Source organism: Vanellus vanellus (genome assembly GCF_965231255.1).
Source record: "Vanellus vanellus genome assembly, chromosome: 4".
NCBI lineage: Eukaryota > Metazoa > Chordata > Aves > Charadriiformes > Charadriidae > Vanellus > Vanellus vanellus.
Genome location: NC_138909.1, coordinates 69,731,403 through 69,746,839, shown reverse-complemented (window position 1 = coordinate 69,746,839; position 15,437 = coordinate 69,731,403). Strand labels below are relative to the sequence as shown.

At 40.4% G+C, this 15,437-nt stretch overlaps 1 protein-coding gene and 1 long non-coding RNA gene across 4 annotated transcripts in view; both read left to right on the top strand.

The window, feature by feature from the left end:
* LOC309671119 overlaps positions 1-341 on the top strand; it is a 56,888-nt gene extending 56,547 nt beyond the window's left edge. The window contains exon 3 of the long non-coding RNA XR_014269108.1: positions 314-341. This is a non-coding gene — a long non-coding RNA (uncharacterized lncRNA). The remainder of the gene's footprint in view (positions 1-313) is intronic.
* Positions 342-377: 36 nt separating this feature from the next.
* The window catches only part of APBB2 (amyloid beta precursor protein binding family B member 2), a gene marked incomplete at its 5' end in the record, with an annotated part of 122,278 nt that continues 107,218 nt past the window's right edge, over positions 378-15,437 (top strand). For all 3 annotated transcript variants that reach the window (XM_082482293.1, XM_082482292.1, XM_082482294.1), the window contains one exon: positions 378-423. In XM_082482293.1, the coding sequence (XP_082338419.1) occupies positions 378-423 (46 nt within the window). The remainder of the gene's footprint in view (positions 424-15,437) is intronic.

Here is a 15,437-nt window from a genome sequence, read left to right as displayed (position 1 = left end):
TAAAGCCAAAAGCAAACTGTTTCTTGCAGTGTTTGTTGTTCTGTCTGTATCGTGGGCCAAAAGGAGCTACTGTATGACCTGAGACTTCTTTGTGCCTTAAAATTTATGTGAACTTATTAATGGAGGCCAACCACTAATAATAAATTTGTGCTGCATGTATAGCACAACAGTTCATCTTCTCTGACAACATGACTATGAATAATTTATAGATGCAGTTATCCTGAAATTTGTAGGGGTCATTAGCATTTTAATGAAAAAGATACAGCTGTTGTACTAAATCTTCACTTTTTTTTTTTTTCTTCTTCTCCCTCAGTTAAGCATTTCGATCCATACTTTGAAAGCAGCTGACAGCGTGCGGTAATGTGCTGACTGGCACTATGGGCAGGCGGTACCCGGGGGCTCACTATCGGCCAAGCAGCTCATGTATGTATGCAATTGGTCTAATTAATTTGTCTCTTTATTACTTTTGAAGGCTGCTAGGTTTATAAATTTTGAAATAGTATTTATAAAGGATGATGATATATTCTAATCGATGCCAGTTCTCCTGTGTGTGTACCCAAATGGTAAGTATATTGATTTATGGTTAAACTGTAAAAGTGTTTTCTAGAAGTTTAAAAAGCAGCTTGCGGTGTGTCTTCACCAAGTCTACAGCAGTGTGCTGTGTGTTGTGTTCAAGGTCTCCAACTTCATTTATTATAGGGTTCAAAAGTTTAGCTGCTATTCTTCTTCACTCCCATTCCAAGTTTTTAGTACCAGATACTTTCAAATTAACAAACTATTTGAGCTTATCCTAAAATGTCACTGTACACTATAGCTTTAATTGCTTACAGCTGCAACTAACAGCTCCAGATTATTTATATGCTTGAGTTCACTACCGTTCACATTGTTTTCTTCCTCTGAATCGCATCCTTTTGGTTTATATTGCATTATCCCTTCCTGAAGGTGGTCTTTTGTAGAAGTGCAAAGGCAATTCCTAAAATGTATCACCTGCACGCTAGTGCAGATTGGCAGCCGCCACACCGCAGTGGTCCCACAGTGCAGGCTGTGTGAAATGAGCTGATGTGACCTTCCCTGGAAAGCTGTGGGGGGTAGCACCTGAACTCCAGAAGGATGCTGCCAATCCTGGTGCACTTTCTGTTGATCCCTCAGGCTGCTGAGGTGAAGCTGTGGTAGGTTAACTTTTGTATTCTGCTGTAGCAGAAGAACATGATCTCACATGGCTTTTCTTGGCATCAAAGCCAGCTTAAGAAGCTCTCGCTTCTGTACCATCGTTTCTGTTCCTTTAAAGACTTCTTTAAAAGCCTCCATCACTTCAGGCATCCAGCTCCACGCATACTTGTGTTGGCTGATGCAAGTAGTAAACTGCAGTGAGAGAGCTTGCAGCTGGCACAGGGACTTCCTAGGGTGGCTTTGCCATCAGATATGAGGAACTGCACGGTGAGGTCCTGTGTTCAGAACCTGACTTTGGTGGGGTCTTCCCTAACCTCAAGGCTAAATCCTAGGAGGTAGTAAAGCATGTTTCCGCTGCAGACTAGTCATAGGTGTCATGAAGATGGGTATTAAAATGGTGCATTAGAGCCAATTTAGATACTACTTTGCCAAAGAGTTTGTCTTGGGTATTAATATCAAGGATATTGTCTATACTAGAATGGAAGAAATAAATGGTGGTTAGAGTTTTGACAGGTCTCTGGTGGTCAAGTGCTGGAGTACAAAATTGGACTGATCTATTTGAATCACTTGACATTAAATCTAGACAATAGCCTTCAAATGTGTCCTCTTGGTGTACTGCATGGCATGATATCCCCACTCGTGCCTAGGCTTAAAGCTCATAACTTTAAAATGGTCTGGTGTAGAGGTAGGTAATCGAGTCTTTTCCATTCCTACTTAGAGAGAACAAGTAATGGGCATTAAATTCTTACCAGAAGAGCCTGGGATGTCTTTCCTGTTGTCTAGTTGAGCAGTTGCAGACTATGAAGAAGTGGAATTGTTTACTTGGGGTAGCACTGGAATTCCCATCATCTGCCAGGGCCAAAACTTGCATCAGAATCAACTGGTGCCAGAGCTCCCTCTGAGGACAAAAATATCTGCTTGTGATTGCTTTATGCTTTTGCTAAGCCAAGTTTTCCCTTTCCTTAACCTGTCAGAGTTTCTAAGCCAGGAAACTTGCTTTATTTTTTGGTTTTGTTACTGTATGATTTGTGCAACTTCCTGAGTAAGTGCATTGGGCATCCAACAATAATGCCATTGAAATTGCCCAGTCTTCGGGAAATGCGGATCATAATGAAATCTCTGATAGCAGATTAGATCTCGTAGAAAGTGCTGGTAAAATACATCATTTTGCTTTTGTTTTCTTTGCATAAATAATGAGTAACTGCACTATCTCAGCTACTGTATTTCACATTCACAGTTGTTGCAATCTTAATGTTGCACCATTAAGGACTTGGTGCAGCCTTAAGCCTTAGTCCTTGACTTACCTTCTGTCTGTACATACATATCTACCTAAATGAAGTCTGTGAAGGGAAGAATTAGGTCTGTGTGGGTGGAGTATGGCAGTTGTATTGCTTCTTTGGTGATGAGATAGTATTTCATCCATTTATGACATTGAGTGTTTTGTTGAATGATTGCATAAATTTAGTGAATATAATAATGCATGGTCTTAGGAGAATAGCAAACTGTTCTATATTAAAGCAAACACGTAACAATTTAAATAGAAAACAGCTTATTTTAAGCCCAGTGTTAGGAAATGTGTCTGAAATGCTGTTTCTTGTACCTTCAGCACCTGTAAGGTGCTTAAAATGTAAAATTGAAAGCTGTGAATTTGACGGGTGCATACTAGTTTAGACTTTTTAAAAGTGTAATTAAAGAGCAATGATCTCCCTTGATTACTGACAATAACCAAAGCAGTCTTGGGTGTATCCCTGGCTCTGTATAGCACTGCTTGTCCTGACTTAACACTCCCTTGTGTGCTGTTTTGTTGGGTTTTGTTTTTTCTCTTCTGTGCTTTTCTTCTGAAAAACACGGACTAAGGATGTACAGTGTCTAGCTACTGCGAAGCTAGGTTTTGTAAACAGACTTTTTTCCTGAATTTCTCCTGAGCTTTATTTATACTTTTCTAATATTTGCTCATAAACCCCACTTTTCTGCATTGGCTGTAGCAGCTATCCTGAAAACACGGTACTGTTTGTGTTGCTTACTAGCCTCGTATTTTCTTTCTAAAAAAAAGTTTTGTTCTGTGCACAGACTAAAAGCCTTTTGTATGTGTGGATAAAACTTTTTATCAGGTGTCCACGTGTATCCTGTCCCCACTGTAATAATTCATTTATTTTAGTTGTAGTGTTTTGCACAGTACTGAAATCTGAGCAAAGCATTCGGAGAAAATAGAATTGGTTCCAATGCCTTTCCAGCTCAAGAAGGGTTTAAACAGTAATAATAATAAAATACACAGTTTTGTGAGTGCTTTTTTTTAAAAAAAAGTCCTCTTTTTCAGAAGACCTAGGAAGTGAGGAAATGCAGGAATTTGTCGGTGGTAGTTATCAGTGCTTGTTGACCTTTGGAGTGTGCCAGGGTGGAGGTGCAGTCCTGTGGTGGCATGTCAGCATTCACCATGAGGAAGGGACCCACTTATGCCTGGAAATCTGTGACAAGCCCTCACTGCCCACAGAAGATGACACCACATCTCCCACCCCATAAGTCATCCTCTTGATTTGTAGCAGGCAGAGGTGGACTTCTTATTTCTTTTTGAACGTATTTAAAATCAACTCGGAGTAGGGTCCATATGGAATGCTTTATTGTTATAATTCTGCCAATATAATTATTAGAGCTGACTGGAGTTCTATTTCAGAAACATCTGATGAAGGGTGATTTTTTTTTTTTTTTTAATTTTTTTTTTTCCCCCAAGCAAAAATTTTTGTGGAAATACCATTTAGATGAAATGTTCATAAATCAAGGATGAGGATGAAAGGAAGTATCTCTCATGGGAAGGCACTCCCCTGGACTGTGGAGGAGAGAGGTTTGAGTCTCAGTTCTTCCTGATCATCTCCCATGCTAGAGCTGCTCTTATAAATAATTCAATATAGTTGAGGGCAGAGAGAACAGGGTTGATTTTATGAACTTGGGGTTTGATTTCCCTCCAGGAACACTCAAACTGCTGCTCTGCCTGTGTCTGTTCAGCTTCCCAAGGAGTGCCCAGCTGCAACTTTCTTTGCACTGGGGCAATCCCCGGCTGCTGGTATTGCTAGGGGGCTGTTGCTTAGTGAAACTGCTGAAGTCTTAGCTTCATTGCAGTGAAATAAGGAAAAAAATGTGAGAATAGTGACATTATAAATAACATCAAACCCCTGAAAAAACCCCAAACTTCCAGTCTTGCAGCCAGTGTCGGTAATTCCATTGCTATCATTAGCCCAAGACGAGTTGGTGTGAAAAGGTACCATAGAGTCGTTCCGTGGGCTTGACTTGGGACCGCTTCCAGAGTAACAGAAAACTCACTCAGAGAGACACCCTGACCCCTAAGGAGGAGTGTATCTACTGTAGAACTCTTGGTAGAAGCATCACAGTAAAATTCTACATCTGCAAAATCCTGCCCTGTAACTCCTGACCTTTTCTTTCTAGAGAAAGATATCTCGGTGTAAATGAGGCTCAAGCTTTAGCACTGTTCAGGTCATGCTGTAAAGTTGCTGAAAAGCTCCACGTAATCATTGCTTCGCTGAGGAAAAGGTGGGAAGACAGATGATTCCTGGAGTGAAAACTGCAAAAGCACCCAATGACATGTACATGACCCTCCCTGTTAAAGCCTCTTTTGTTTAGTTTTCTACCTTTCCTAGGAAGCTATGTGGAAACTTGCACAAGAACTTCATCAAGGCCTCTTGGGTGATCCTGGTGAAGCCCCAAAACACGTGCCGGTTTCCACAGATAGGAGCTGACTTGGAGCATGCAGATAAAAAACCTGGTTTAAGAACTTTGTATTACTCTGAATACGTATTGTCACTTCTGGTTTTATATTAGCTTAATTAAATAGTACCTCTATCACAGGACCTTGACAGGTCCATTTCTTCATCATGGTGAAACCAGAGGAAGAGTGCTCTGAAGCTGGAGGTTTCCTGGTAACTCCGCTTGGGGTTTTGCGTGTTCATGGAGAACCACCACAGTACTGGATTTACATCGCGCATTTGTCCCCTTTCACAGGAACCCTAGTTCCTTTGGTGTTAAAGTGCATTGTGAAGGTCTATGAGCTTGCAGGTAAGAACAAGGAGTAGAGGATTTTAGCTAGCACGTCGACTCTCATGACTCCTTGTTGAAATTCAGGCCAGTAATACTATTAGCTTGTTGTTTTCCACTTGTTCAATGTCATCTATAGCCAAGTTTGCTCCTTGTTGAAACTGAGCCCACTTTTAGTCATACTTCAGTGTAACATAAATGCCAGTAAGTGCAGTTGCTTTTTTGTTATGTTCTTCCACTTTATTATGGATTGATCGGTTTAGTTTATGGGGACCATAAAGCAAATATGATACTCTGATTTTATTTATGAGCATGTGGTTTTGCTTTATGTATGAGCGCTACGGGTAGAAGTTTCTCATTGTAGTACAACAGTATTCTCAAGGATCTCTATTTGCTACAGCAGGCCAAGATTAAAGTTATTCCTGTATTATAGTACCTTAATTACATTGGGAGAGTTACTGTAGGGTATGGCCATTTTAGTCATTCCTCGGCATTCTGTCAACTTAAGCAGTACTGCAACACTTGGTTTATAAACTGTATGCTTTGAAGTATTTCTGATTTTTTCCTGTTAAAGTTTGCTTGAAGACAATACAGCTTTGCAGGCAACTTTCAGCCTTGCTGAGATGTAGCTCGTTGTGTAATGAGCCTTATTTTAGTTCAGCTTTTAATGGAAAAACAGATTAGAAATGTGGAGACCTTTTCTGGTTTGATGCATCCTGTCCTCTGAAATGCATCCTGTGCCATTACTGGGAGCAAGGGATATGTGGATAGGACATGCGAGTCCGACTTTAAGACAGTTTTAGCAGACGTAATTAAAAGTGCACATATAGTAACCTTATCTAGGTGAGATACAGAATGTTTTTAATGTATGTGGGACAGATGCAATCTTTGTCAACTTTAATTTCCTCTCCTTGAGAGCCCTGATACTCTCATTTTGCAAGACCTGGCAATCAATCTAATGCTCTGTTCTGTGACTCAGATTTGGACTTTTTTATTTTTGCTTACAGGTCTCAACTTACTGTTAGTAATTTGAAATTATTTGCAAACATGAATTAATGAAATTAGAGGTTTTCATTCTTTATATTGAGACTTCTGATATACATGTATTTTTATTCTTTATTTCTTTTCATATAGAGTTGTAGAGAGTCTACTGAAAGATTTTCCTGTTTATTTAATTTTCAGATTTTCATCTCTAGAGCCCAATTTGACACTAAGTGCAACCTTACAGTAACAAGAAAATAATTTTGGTGTACCATTTTAAGATCTCGGTTTGATGCAGTGATAATAGGTGTCTCAAAACTATTGCTACCAGTCCAGGTAATTTGAGAGTAAAAACATTTCTGGATAACCTTGATAAGAGCTTAATGTGTAACTGTCCATAAATTTATTATATGTTATTCAGAGGGCAGATGAAGTTGTAGCACATGAAATCATGATGCCAGGCCATAAGAAGTTTAATTGTTAAAATATATTCATTTAAAAAGAGAAGCTGAAATGTCTGCATTCATGTGCATGCAGTTAGTTGTTCTTGGAGAAGCGGATTGTGCTCAGGAGTATGCGGTGTTGTTTCTAGGCTTTGCGGGAGCAGTCGAGTGTTTGCAAGCTGCAAATAGCAGGGCCGCAGACAAGATGTGTGGGAGGTGGTTAGTGATAATCATCTATTTAATTATTCTATTTTTTCTGTCCAGCACAGATGCTGTGCTGGAACTTAACTCATCCATTGCATCTGACAGGGGCTCAGTTAACATTTTTGCTCCTTCTGTTACTAATGCTGTGACCTGTGCTTAACCTCTTTCCTACTTTTGCTGCCTATGTCTCCTGATCAGAGATCTTGGTGTTGGGCTAGTGCCGTTGGAAACTGCTGGAAAGCTGGTGCTGGACCCTGTGGGTTTCTTTAGCCCTGTTCAGGAATCGATCATCTTTTGAATGGTTCTGCTTCCTGATTTAAGAGCTATTGAATGGTCTAAGTTAAATTTATGTGGGGCTGAAATATCCCTGGTCTGAACTTAGTCTCAAGTCATTTTATGTGCCAAATCTGTGGCCATTGATTCCTTTCTCTTTCTCCATTAAGCACACACGTAGGTTGCGTGTCGTACAAAGCCTTTTGGTTGCCTTTTTTGTTTTCTCTTGAGACAGCTTATCGTAGATACCTATTTCATACGGCATCATGCTTTGGTTTTGGTAATTCTTATCAGGTTTGATTACACATTGTTTACCATCAGACTCAGTAAGAGTTATTTTTAGATGGCACTTGAAGTTGCAAGATATGGAACGCCAAGTCCTCCTTGCTTTATTGGTCATCTCAGTTGCAGAAATTTAAGTTACAGTTTCTGAGTCTGTTTCTCTGTGTAAGAAAGAATTAAGCTTCCTGGCAGAAAAGGACCTGGGGGTGCTGGTCGACAGCTGGCTGAATATGTGCCAGCAGTGTGCCCAGGTGGCCAAGAAGGCCAACAGCATCCCGGCTTGTATCAGGAATAGTGTGGCCAGCAGGACTAGGGAAGTGATTTTACCTCTGTACTTGGCAATGGTGAGGCTGTACCTTGAGAACTGTGTTCAGTTTTGGGCCCCTCACTACAAGAAAGACATTGAGGTGTTAGAGCGTGTCCAGAGAAGGGCAATGAAACTGGTGAGGGGTCTGGAGCACAAGTCTTGTGAGGAGCAGCTGAGGGAACTGGGGTTGTTTAGTCTGGAGAAAAGGAGGCTGAGGGGAGACCTTAACGCTCTCTACAACTACATGAAAGGAGGTTGTAGCAAGCTGGGGGTCGGTCTCTTCTCCCAAGTCACAAGTGATAGAACAAAAGGAAATAGTCCTGAGTTATGCCAGGGGAGGTTTAGATTGGATATTAGGAAAAACTTCTCCACCAAAAAGGTTGTCAAGCATTGGAACAGGCTGCTCAGGGAAGTGGTGGAATCGCCATCCATGGATGTATTTAAAAGACGGGCAGACATGGTGCTGAGGGACATGGTTGACATTGTTTGGTGGTGGTTTTGGCAGCGTTATGTTGACAGTTGGGCTTGATGATCTTCAAGGTCCCTTCCAACCTAGACAATTCTATGATTCTAAGTTTATGTTTATGCCCTATATTAGCATGGGCATTTGAAGTAGAGTTGTTTGTAATTAACAAATAAGTCTGAGGTGTGATCTTTATTGTAGGGATTGAGTAATTTATCTGTAGATTTAAAAAAAAAAAAACACCAACATTAAGGCTCAAGGGTTTAATTTACTTAATAGTATTAGAAAAAGTGACTGAACTTAACTTCCCAAAAGTTGCTGTGAATGTATAGATCTGATGACAGAAGGTCTTATTATGTGTGCTTCCAAGTAGCCGATAGATAAAACACACTTCATCTTCTTGCTGTGACAACACTGTTTTTGCCTGCCAGACTGTTCCATTCTGCACAGGGGGGGAAATCTAATTAAAGGGAGAAAATTGAATTTGGAAAAGACTTAGTATGCCATCTTGTTTTTTCTCTTACTAAATGCAGGATTGGTCGTGATTGCATGTCATGGTTAAGCCTTATGTAAATGTAAGAATTGCTCTTTATTTCTCCAAGTGATCACTTGATTTAAGAATACTGTAGTAGCATAGATGACCCAGGTTGTCTGCAACATAGTTTCAGATAGTCAGATATACACTGATTATTTAGGTGTGTCTATCTTAATAAAATTATAAGTAAAGGACCCATGGATTTAGCCTGTTTCTTTTTTTTTCATTATTATTTTTATTGTTTTTATTTTTCATTTGTAGCTGTTAGAATCTGATTCTGAGAGGCATCTTGTCTCTGAATTTTTGCTGGATGAAGAATTTGACTGGCTGTGTAGGAAGGGGGAGGGAAAAAATGGCAAATGGGAAGGCATACTCCATTTGAGTGCCAGAACTCATTGCGGGATCTGAAGTTGTTTTTTCCTTAATAACATTATTTAAAGACAGATCAGCATTATGGATTTCCATTAATAAGAGCATCACTAGAACAGAGACAGCACTGCTGCTAGGCTGTTGCAGTCAGTTGGCAGCATGATTAGCTCTAAAAGGAAGAATGTAATTATTGTGGCAGCAGGGGCTGGCAGGGTGCCTCTTGGGGAAGGAGGAGCCAGGACAGAAAGCTGGTTACCAGGAGGTGATTTCAGTAGGACTAGGTGAAGCAGAAGTAACTGGAAATGGGAGAAGCTGTGTTTAGCAAGCAGGTCGAAGTGGTGATTTTGTTGTGATGTGAGGACAGAGCCAGGGTGGAGTGGAGAGGGCGGCAGCAGTGATTCCTTGCTTGGGCAGGGGAGTTGGACTAGACAGTCTTGAGAGGTCCTTCCCATCCTCAGCAACTCTGAGGTTTGTGTGGAGGAGTCTGCAGATGGGTTTGAGAGCATGTGTGCAAGCTGCTTGCAACCCTGGTCCTTTCCTGCTCTTGCATTCCCCAAAATTGCTCTTCCCGCCATCGGAATTTGCTTTCCTGGCTTTGCTGAGCTTTCTCTCTCCAGCTTCCAAGCTCGTTCCAGCAGAGATGTCATTGCTGGAGGGAGCAGTGAGATGAAAACCACTGGCTCTAGGAACATCATCAGTTGCTCTGATCTACTACAGCACTTTATTTAAGTGTTTTCCTTCATTTTTCCTTCTGAAAGTGTTTAAAGTCCCCTGGAATTTGTGTAGATTTGTAGGCAAGGAGGAGCACAATTACATATGATGCTAAGAAAGCTTCTAGTCTCAATTCTGATTTCAGTTACGTTAATGTAAATCTAGACTTCATTAGGGTACTTTTGGCTGACATCTGTTTAACTTATCATTTAGCTGGTCCTAGTTGAAGAATGACTGCAGATGTGATAACACAGTATGTTAGGATACTTAATTAAGAATTAATGTTTTAACATTGGAATTCACCCTTTGAAGCAGAGGGAATTAGTGTTGAGTTGCAATCATTGTATAACGGAGGTATTCTCTCCTGCGGTTTAGGCTTTAACTAGAGCCAGAGTGTATAGGACCTGAGGCTGTAGCCCTGTGGCATAAGTTCGTCATTAAATGTTTTGTACTAAACAGATATCCTTGTAGAAAGGAAATCTGCTTTATGAAAAGGTTTATATTGTTTATTTCCTATGTTTTCTAGACACAACAGCAGAAATAGTTGTCAGTACATAGAAATACCTTGGCTCCCAGTGTATGTGTCATTTACATCCAAATGAGAGACTTTAAAGCAAAATGGTTTACTTATGAGACGATAGCCAGGAAAGGGTCCCATAAAGGAGCTTGCTGCCTAGCTTGCTTTTTATGATTCCCTCTTGTGGGATCAACCCTGCAGACTATGCTTCTTAGTTTTATAGGCTGGATCTCATTCTGCCAATTTTCATGTGCACATACCTTACTGCTGTGGTTTTTTTTAACCAATGCTGCTGGAGTTTCCCAAGTAAGCTGTAGTTGAGTAATTGGGGAAAACCCGAGACTAATGTTGTCAAGTTTATGCTACAGTATGTTGATTAAAACTGGAGAATATTGTTGAACTTGTGCTCCTAGTAAAGTGTACCTTAAGAAAAATGTCATCGTTATTTTTAATTACTTGTTTTCATTGCTGTAGACTAGCCTCTCCCATACTTTAATGACTGTCAAATTACCGTTGAAAGTTCAAAAGATCCTGTTGCATTCCAGGGTTTGTTTAGAATGCTTGACGTCCTTCAGGAGCTTTTGAAATGTGGTATTTTATTTTGTGTTTTCCTTTGGTTTTAATTCTTAAATGATCCCTCTTTTCAGATTTCAAATTATAATCTATTTCCTGATGCATTGCTGACGCCCCGTGAGCCATGTCAGAAGTACTTCCAGGTCAGATGCCCTTTAAAAGATTCTGCTATGCAAATATATGAAACTTTCCTCTTTTTTTTTTCTGTTGCCTCTCAGGCCCATATTTCACTTTCATTTTACACTTATACATGAAAAAGAGCAAGCACTTTCATTTCTTTTTAACAGTGCCTTTTTTGAATAAACTCTCTATTCAGCTTTTTAAAAATGATTCCTGTAGACAATACAATGCAAAAAAGTCTTATTAGAGGTAAAGACAAATTGGTCACGCACTGTGTTCTGTTTGCAGTGGCATTTTCTCCCTCCTCCTTCCAGCTCTGTAAGGCTTATGACAAGATTGATAAACATCAATAAAAGCCATTCAAGTAATAGTGTTATTTGTATTATTATGATGCTTAGAAAATTGAGACTACTTTTGTGTTAAACACATTATAGAGGTGAAAATGTATTAATCTGTAATATAAAACATAATCTGTAGGTATGTTTCTAAATATTAAAAGTATGCAGTTGAGACCGTGATTTGTTTTAAAAAGTAAGCAAGCTAAAATCATTAATGAATTTCTGTGAGAGCTCCTCTACCTACTTAAGTGCTGTCTTTAAGCATTTTTTCACAATATCCTAATTATTCTCAGTAATGATAATGTCCTAATTATTTTTAGTTTTTCTCTGAAGTCCTTTTTTTTTTTTTTTTTTTTTTAATAATACCCCATTTTTAGTCACTTATAACTTATCACTGTTCACCTGCTTTAGCTATCAACTCAGTGATTCCTGGTCTGCTTGTCCATATCCTCAGCAAGTTTGCTGATGATACCAAACTGGGTGGGGTGGCTGACACCCCAGAGGGCCGTGCTGCCATCCAGCGTGACCTGGACAGGCTGGAGAGCTGGGCAGAGAAGAACCTAATGAGCTTCAACAAAAGCAAGTGCAAGGTCCTGCACCTGGGGAGGAAGAATGCTAGGCACCAGTACAGGTTAGGGGCGGACCTGCTGGGAAGCAGCTCGGAGGAGAAGGATCTGGGGGTTGTGGTAGACAGTAAATCATCCATGGCCCAGCAATGTGCCCTTGTTGCCAAAAAGGCCAATGGAATCCTGGGCTGCATAGGGAAGAGTGTGGCCAGTAGGTCGAGGGAGGTCATTCTCCCCCTCTACTCTGCACTGGTGAGGCCACAACTGGAATACTGTGTCCAGTTTTGGGCTCCCCAGTTCAAGAGGGACAGGGAACTGTTGGAGCGAGTCCAGCGAAGAGCAACTAAGATGATTAAGGGCTTGGAGCATCTGCCTTATGAGGAAAGGCTGAGAGAGCTGGGACTTTTTAGCCTGGAGAAGAGAAGGCTGAGGGGAGACCTTATTATGGTGTACAAGTATCTAAAGGGTTGAAGGAGGATGGAGCCAGGCTCTTTTCAATGGTTCCCAGTGACAGGACGAGGGGTAATGGGCACAAGTTAGAACACAGGAAGTTCTGTTCAAATACACGGAAAAACTTCTTTATGGTGAGGGTGCCAGAGCACTGGCACAGGCTGCCCAGGGAGGTTGTGGAGTCCCCTTCTCTGGAGATTTTCAAGCCCCGCCTGGATGCAGTCCTGAGTAATGTGCTCTGGGCAATCCTGCTTTGGCAGGGGAGTTGGGCTAGATGATCTCTAGAGGTCCCTTCCAACTCTGAAAATTCTGTGTTCTGTGATTTGTGTTTGCTTTTCAGCAGGAGGCAGAGGAGTTGAAAAAAAGGTGCCCTGTCCCAGTAGCATTGTCCTTGCTGGTGGCCAGCGATCAGAGTGGATGGGGGCTGCCTGCGGCGGGGTCTCTGGGTTCAGGGCCCCTGGTAGCTGGTGAGGGGCGCAGCACCAGCCTGTGCTGGGTATCCCTGGGGTGAGGGAGGCAAGGTCGGTAGGAGAGACAAAATAAAAGGTAGGGGAAGTCAGTGATTGGAATTTTGGTCTTGAAATTGCAGACACAGGAAGAAGTTACATTTCCTTGAAGTTTTTAATTATAAAGTTGGGATGTGCTTCCTCTGGGAAAAGTGGCGTGTTTAGAGCACCACAGTGTCCTGTATCAAGGAGGAGGGACAAGCTATTGCTCTTCTTCTTGTTCTATTATGCAATCTAGGTTTTCTTCAGTGCATTTAAGCATTTCATTGCATTCAAACATTTTCCAGCACTTTAGTTTGTCCTGGTCTGATAGCAACTTCTGCCCTTAAGATGCAAGACTTGCCCTTTCCTATCTGTATTTCTTATTCTCTTTTTGCCTCTTCTGTTGCTTCCCTTTTTCCCACCTCTTTATCTGTTTCCGGGAGTGGAGGCATGCCGTCTGCGTGTATCCCAGAGCCTGGCTGGGAGTGCAGGGTGATGGCCAGCGAGCAGGTGGCTGTCCTTTGAGAGAAGAGCCTGCTGCGCTCTGTGTGTGCCTCATGTTACTGCTTGCATATTTGTTGATCATTTGGTAATGATTTGATCAATGGAGCATTTGAAAAGGGGGTCAAGAGGAGAGGTGGTGTCTAGTGAAAGGTTCAGTTTGACATTTTTCTGCTTACAATCATACACCAACCCAACATAGCACCCAACTTACAAACACTGTTTGGGGCACGAAGACTTCTAGAGGCTTTGACTCAGTCATTGAGCAATGTGTCAATGTCCATAGACTCATAGAATACCAGGTTGGAAGGGACTTCAAGGATCATCTGGTCTAACCTTTCTTGGCAAAAGCGTGGTCTAGATAATGGGGTGCTTTATCAAGCATAGTGCTAAAACAATACATTTTGTTTCAATGTTTCTCTGTGCTTATTCTTACAATATTTTTGATAAGTGAAATGTTAACCGCAGGAGTCTGGCTAAAGATAATCTGGCAGGCAGATACTTAAGCTTTTTCTAGGAAGATTATTTTCTAAGAAATTTGTTCAGTGGTAAAAATAGTGGCAAATGTTGCATGAAGCAACACAAGACTGGAATAAATTTCAGTCTTGTTCTAGATTGTGGGAGTTGTATTTATTGATTTTTTTTTTTTTTTTTTTAAAATATGCTTGTTTTAATTTGCTGAAGTATAAAGTAAAATATAATCTAGTGAAATCCGTAGATAACTATGTAATTCCATAAATTCTAAAGGTCAGGCAGTGGGTCAGAATTATCCTGCTCTATTAATTTGGTTTTTATGTGACTTCCAGATTGTCAGACTTTTAACTGATTCAGAAAAAATGTGAATCAGCCAGTCCATAAACGTTGGCCATTTCGTGTTTTTAGATTAAAACATGTACTTTGTTAACATTATGAAGGATCGGATGTGACCTTGCTTGCTTTACACTTAATTGTTTTTAGACAAGATGCAGAAAGCAACATTCATTGATGTATTTATGGGAAGTACATTTACAAAATTCCTTTAAGTTTTGTGTTGTGTTTAAGTCTCTTGTGGCTAAAGTTGACATTGTCCATGGTATGTTTGTTAACTGTTACCTAAGCTGATGGCTTTTGCACAGTGTGCATGGGGTGATCTGTCTTCTGAAGAATTGGCGGTTGGTCTAGACTGACTGAATGGTGCTTGAGGAAATGGCAGACATGAAAATTTGTAAAATTTAGTTTAAATTTTGTTTTGAACAATTTTTAGAACTTGTTCTAGGTGGGTGATTCAGGGAACAAAGAGTATACTTGGTCTGCTTGGTTTTAAATGAACTAGGGGGATGGTTGGAAGTGTGTAGCTTTGACAGCACATCAAAGAGGAGGGAACGTTGTGAAGTGTTCCTTTTCATTTTGTGTTTATGTAGATGTTCTTTTAAAACCCATATATTTAATCTCTTGTAAATCTGTACAGCAGTCAGTTCTGTCATATATCAAATATACAAGGATGCAGCACAACTCAGCTGGAATGATCTGTCATCGGCTAGCTCAAATTATAGTTTTTCATTCCTGGATGAGCCCCAGACATGTTTTTATGTGCAATATAAGCAGTCAGTGATATCTGAGAATTAGGAACAACAGAAAGGGTGTTTCATGCTGTGGCAGATAGGAGTGATTTATTAATTGGCCTCTAATTTGGTTGCCAGGTGCCAAAAGCAGTGACTACTACAGTATGTAAATCGAGGTGTTCATGGAGTATTTGTGCAGATTAGTGGGATCCATAAATAGACAGTTTTATAGTTTTTAATAAATATATTTCTGATCATTTTTCATAGTCTAAAAAAATCTGTTTTCTCAACAAACTTAGTATTTTTTTCAAAAGGTGAGCTGTGCCCCTGGCTGACAAAAATCAGAAACTTGTCTACAAGTAGACAAAAGAATGGTTTTATTTAATGGTAGAATATGTGTGCTCTGCCCTAGGATGTATGTTTTATCCTTAAGTTTGAACTTTGTGAGCTGTAGAAATAGTGAATCATCTTCATCTCCGGAGCAACCCTTTCTTAAAAATTGATTGAATTAGAGATTAGAGCAGCATATTTTGTCAAGGGATTTCCACCACCCCCACCCCA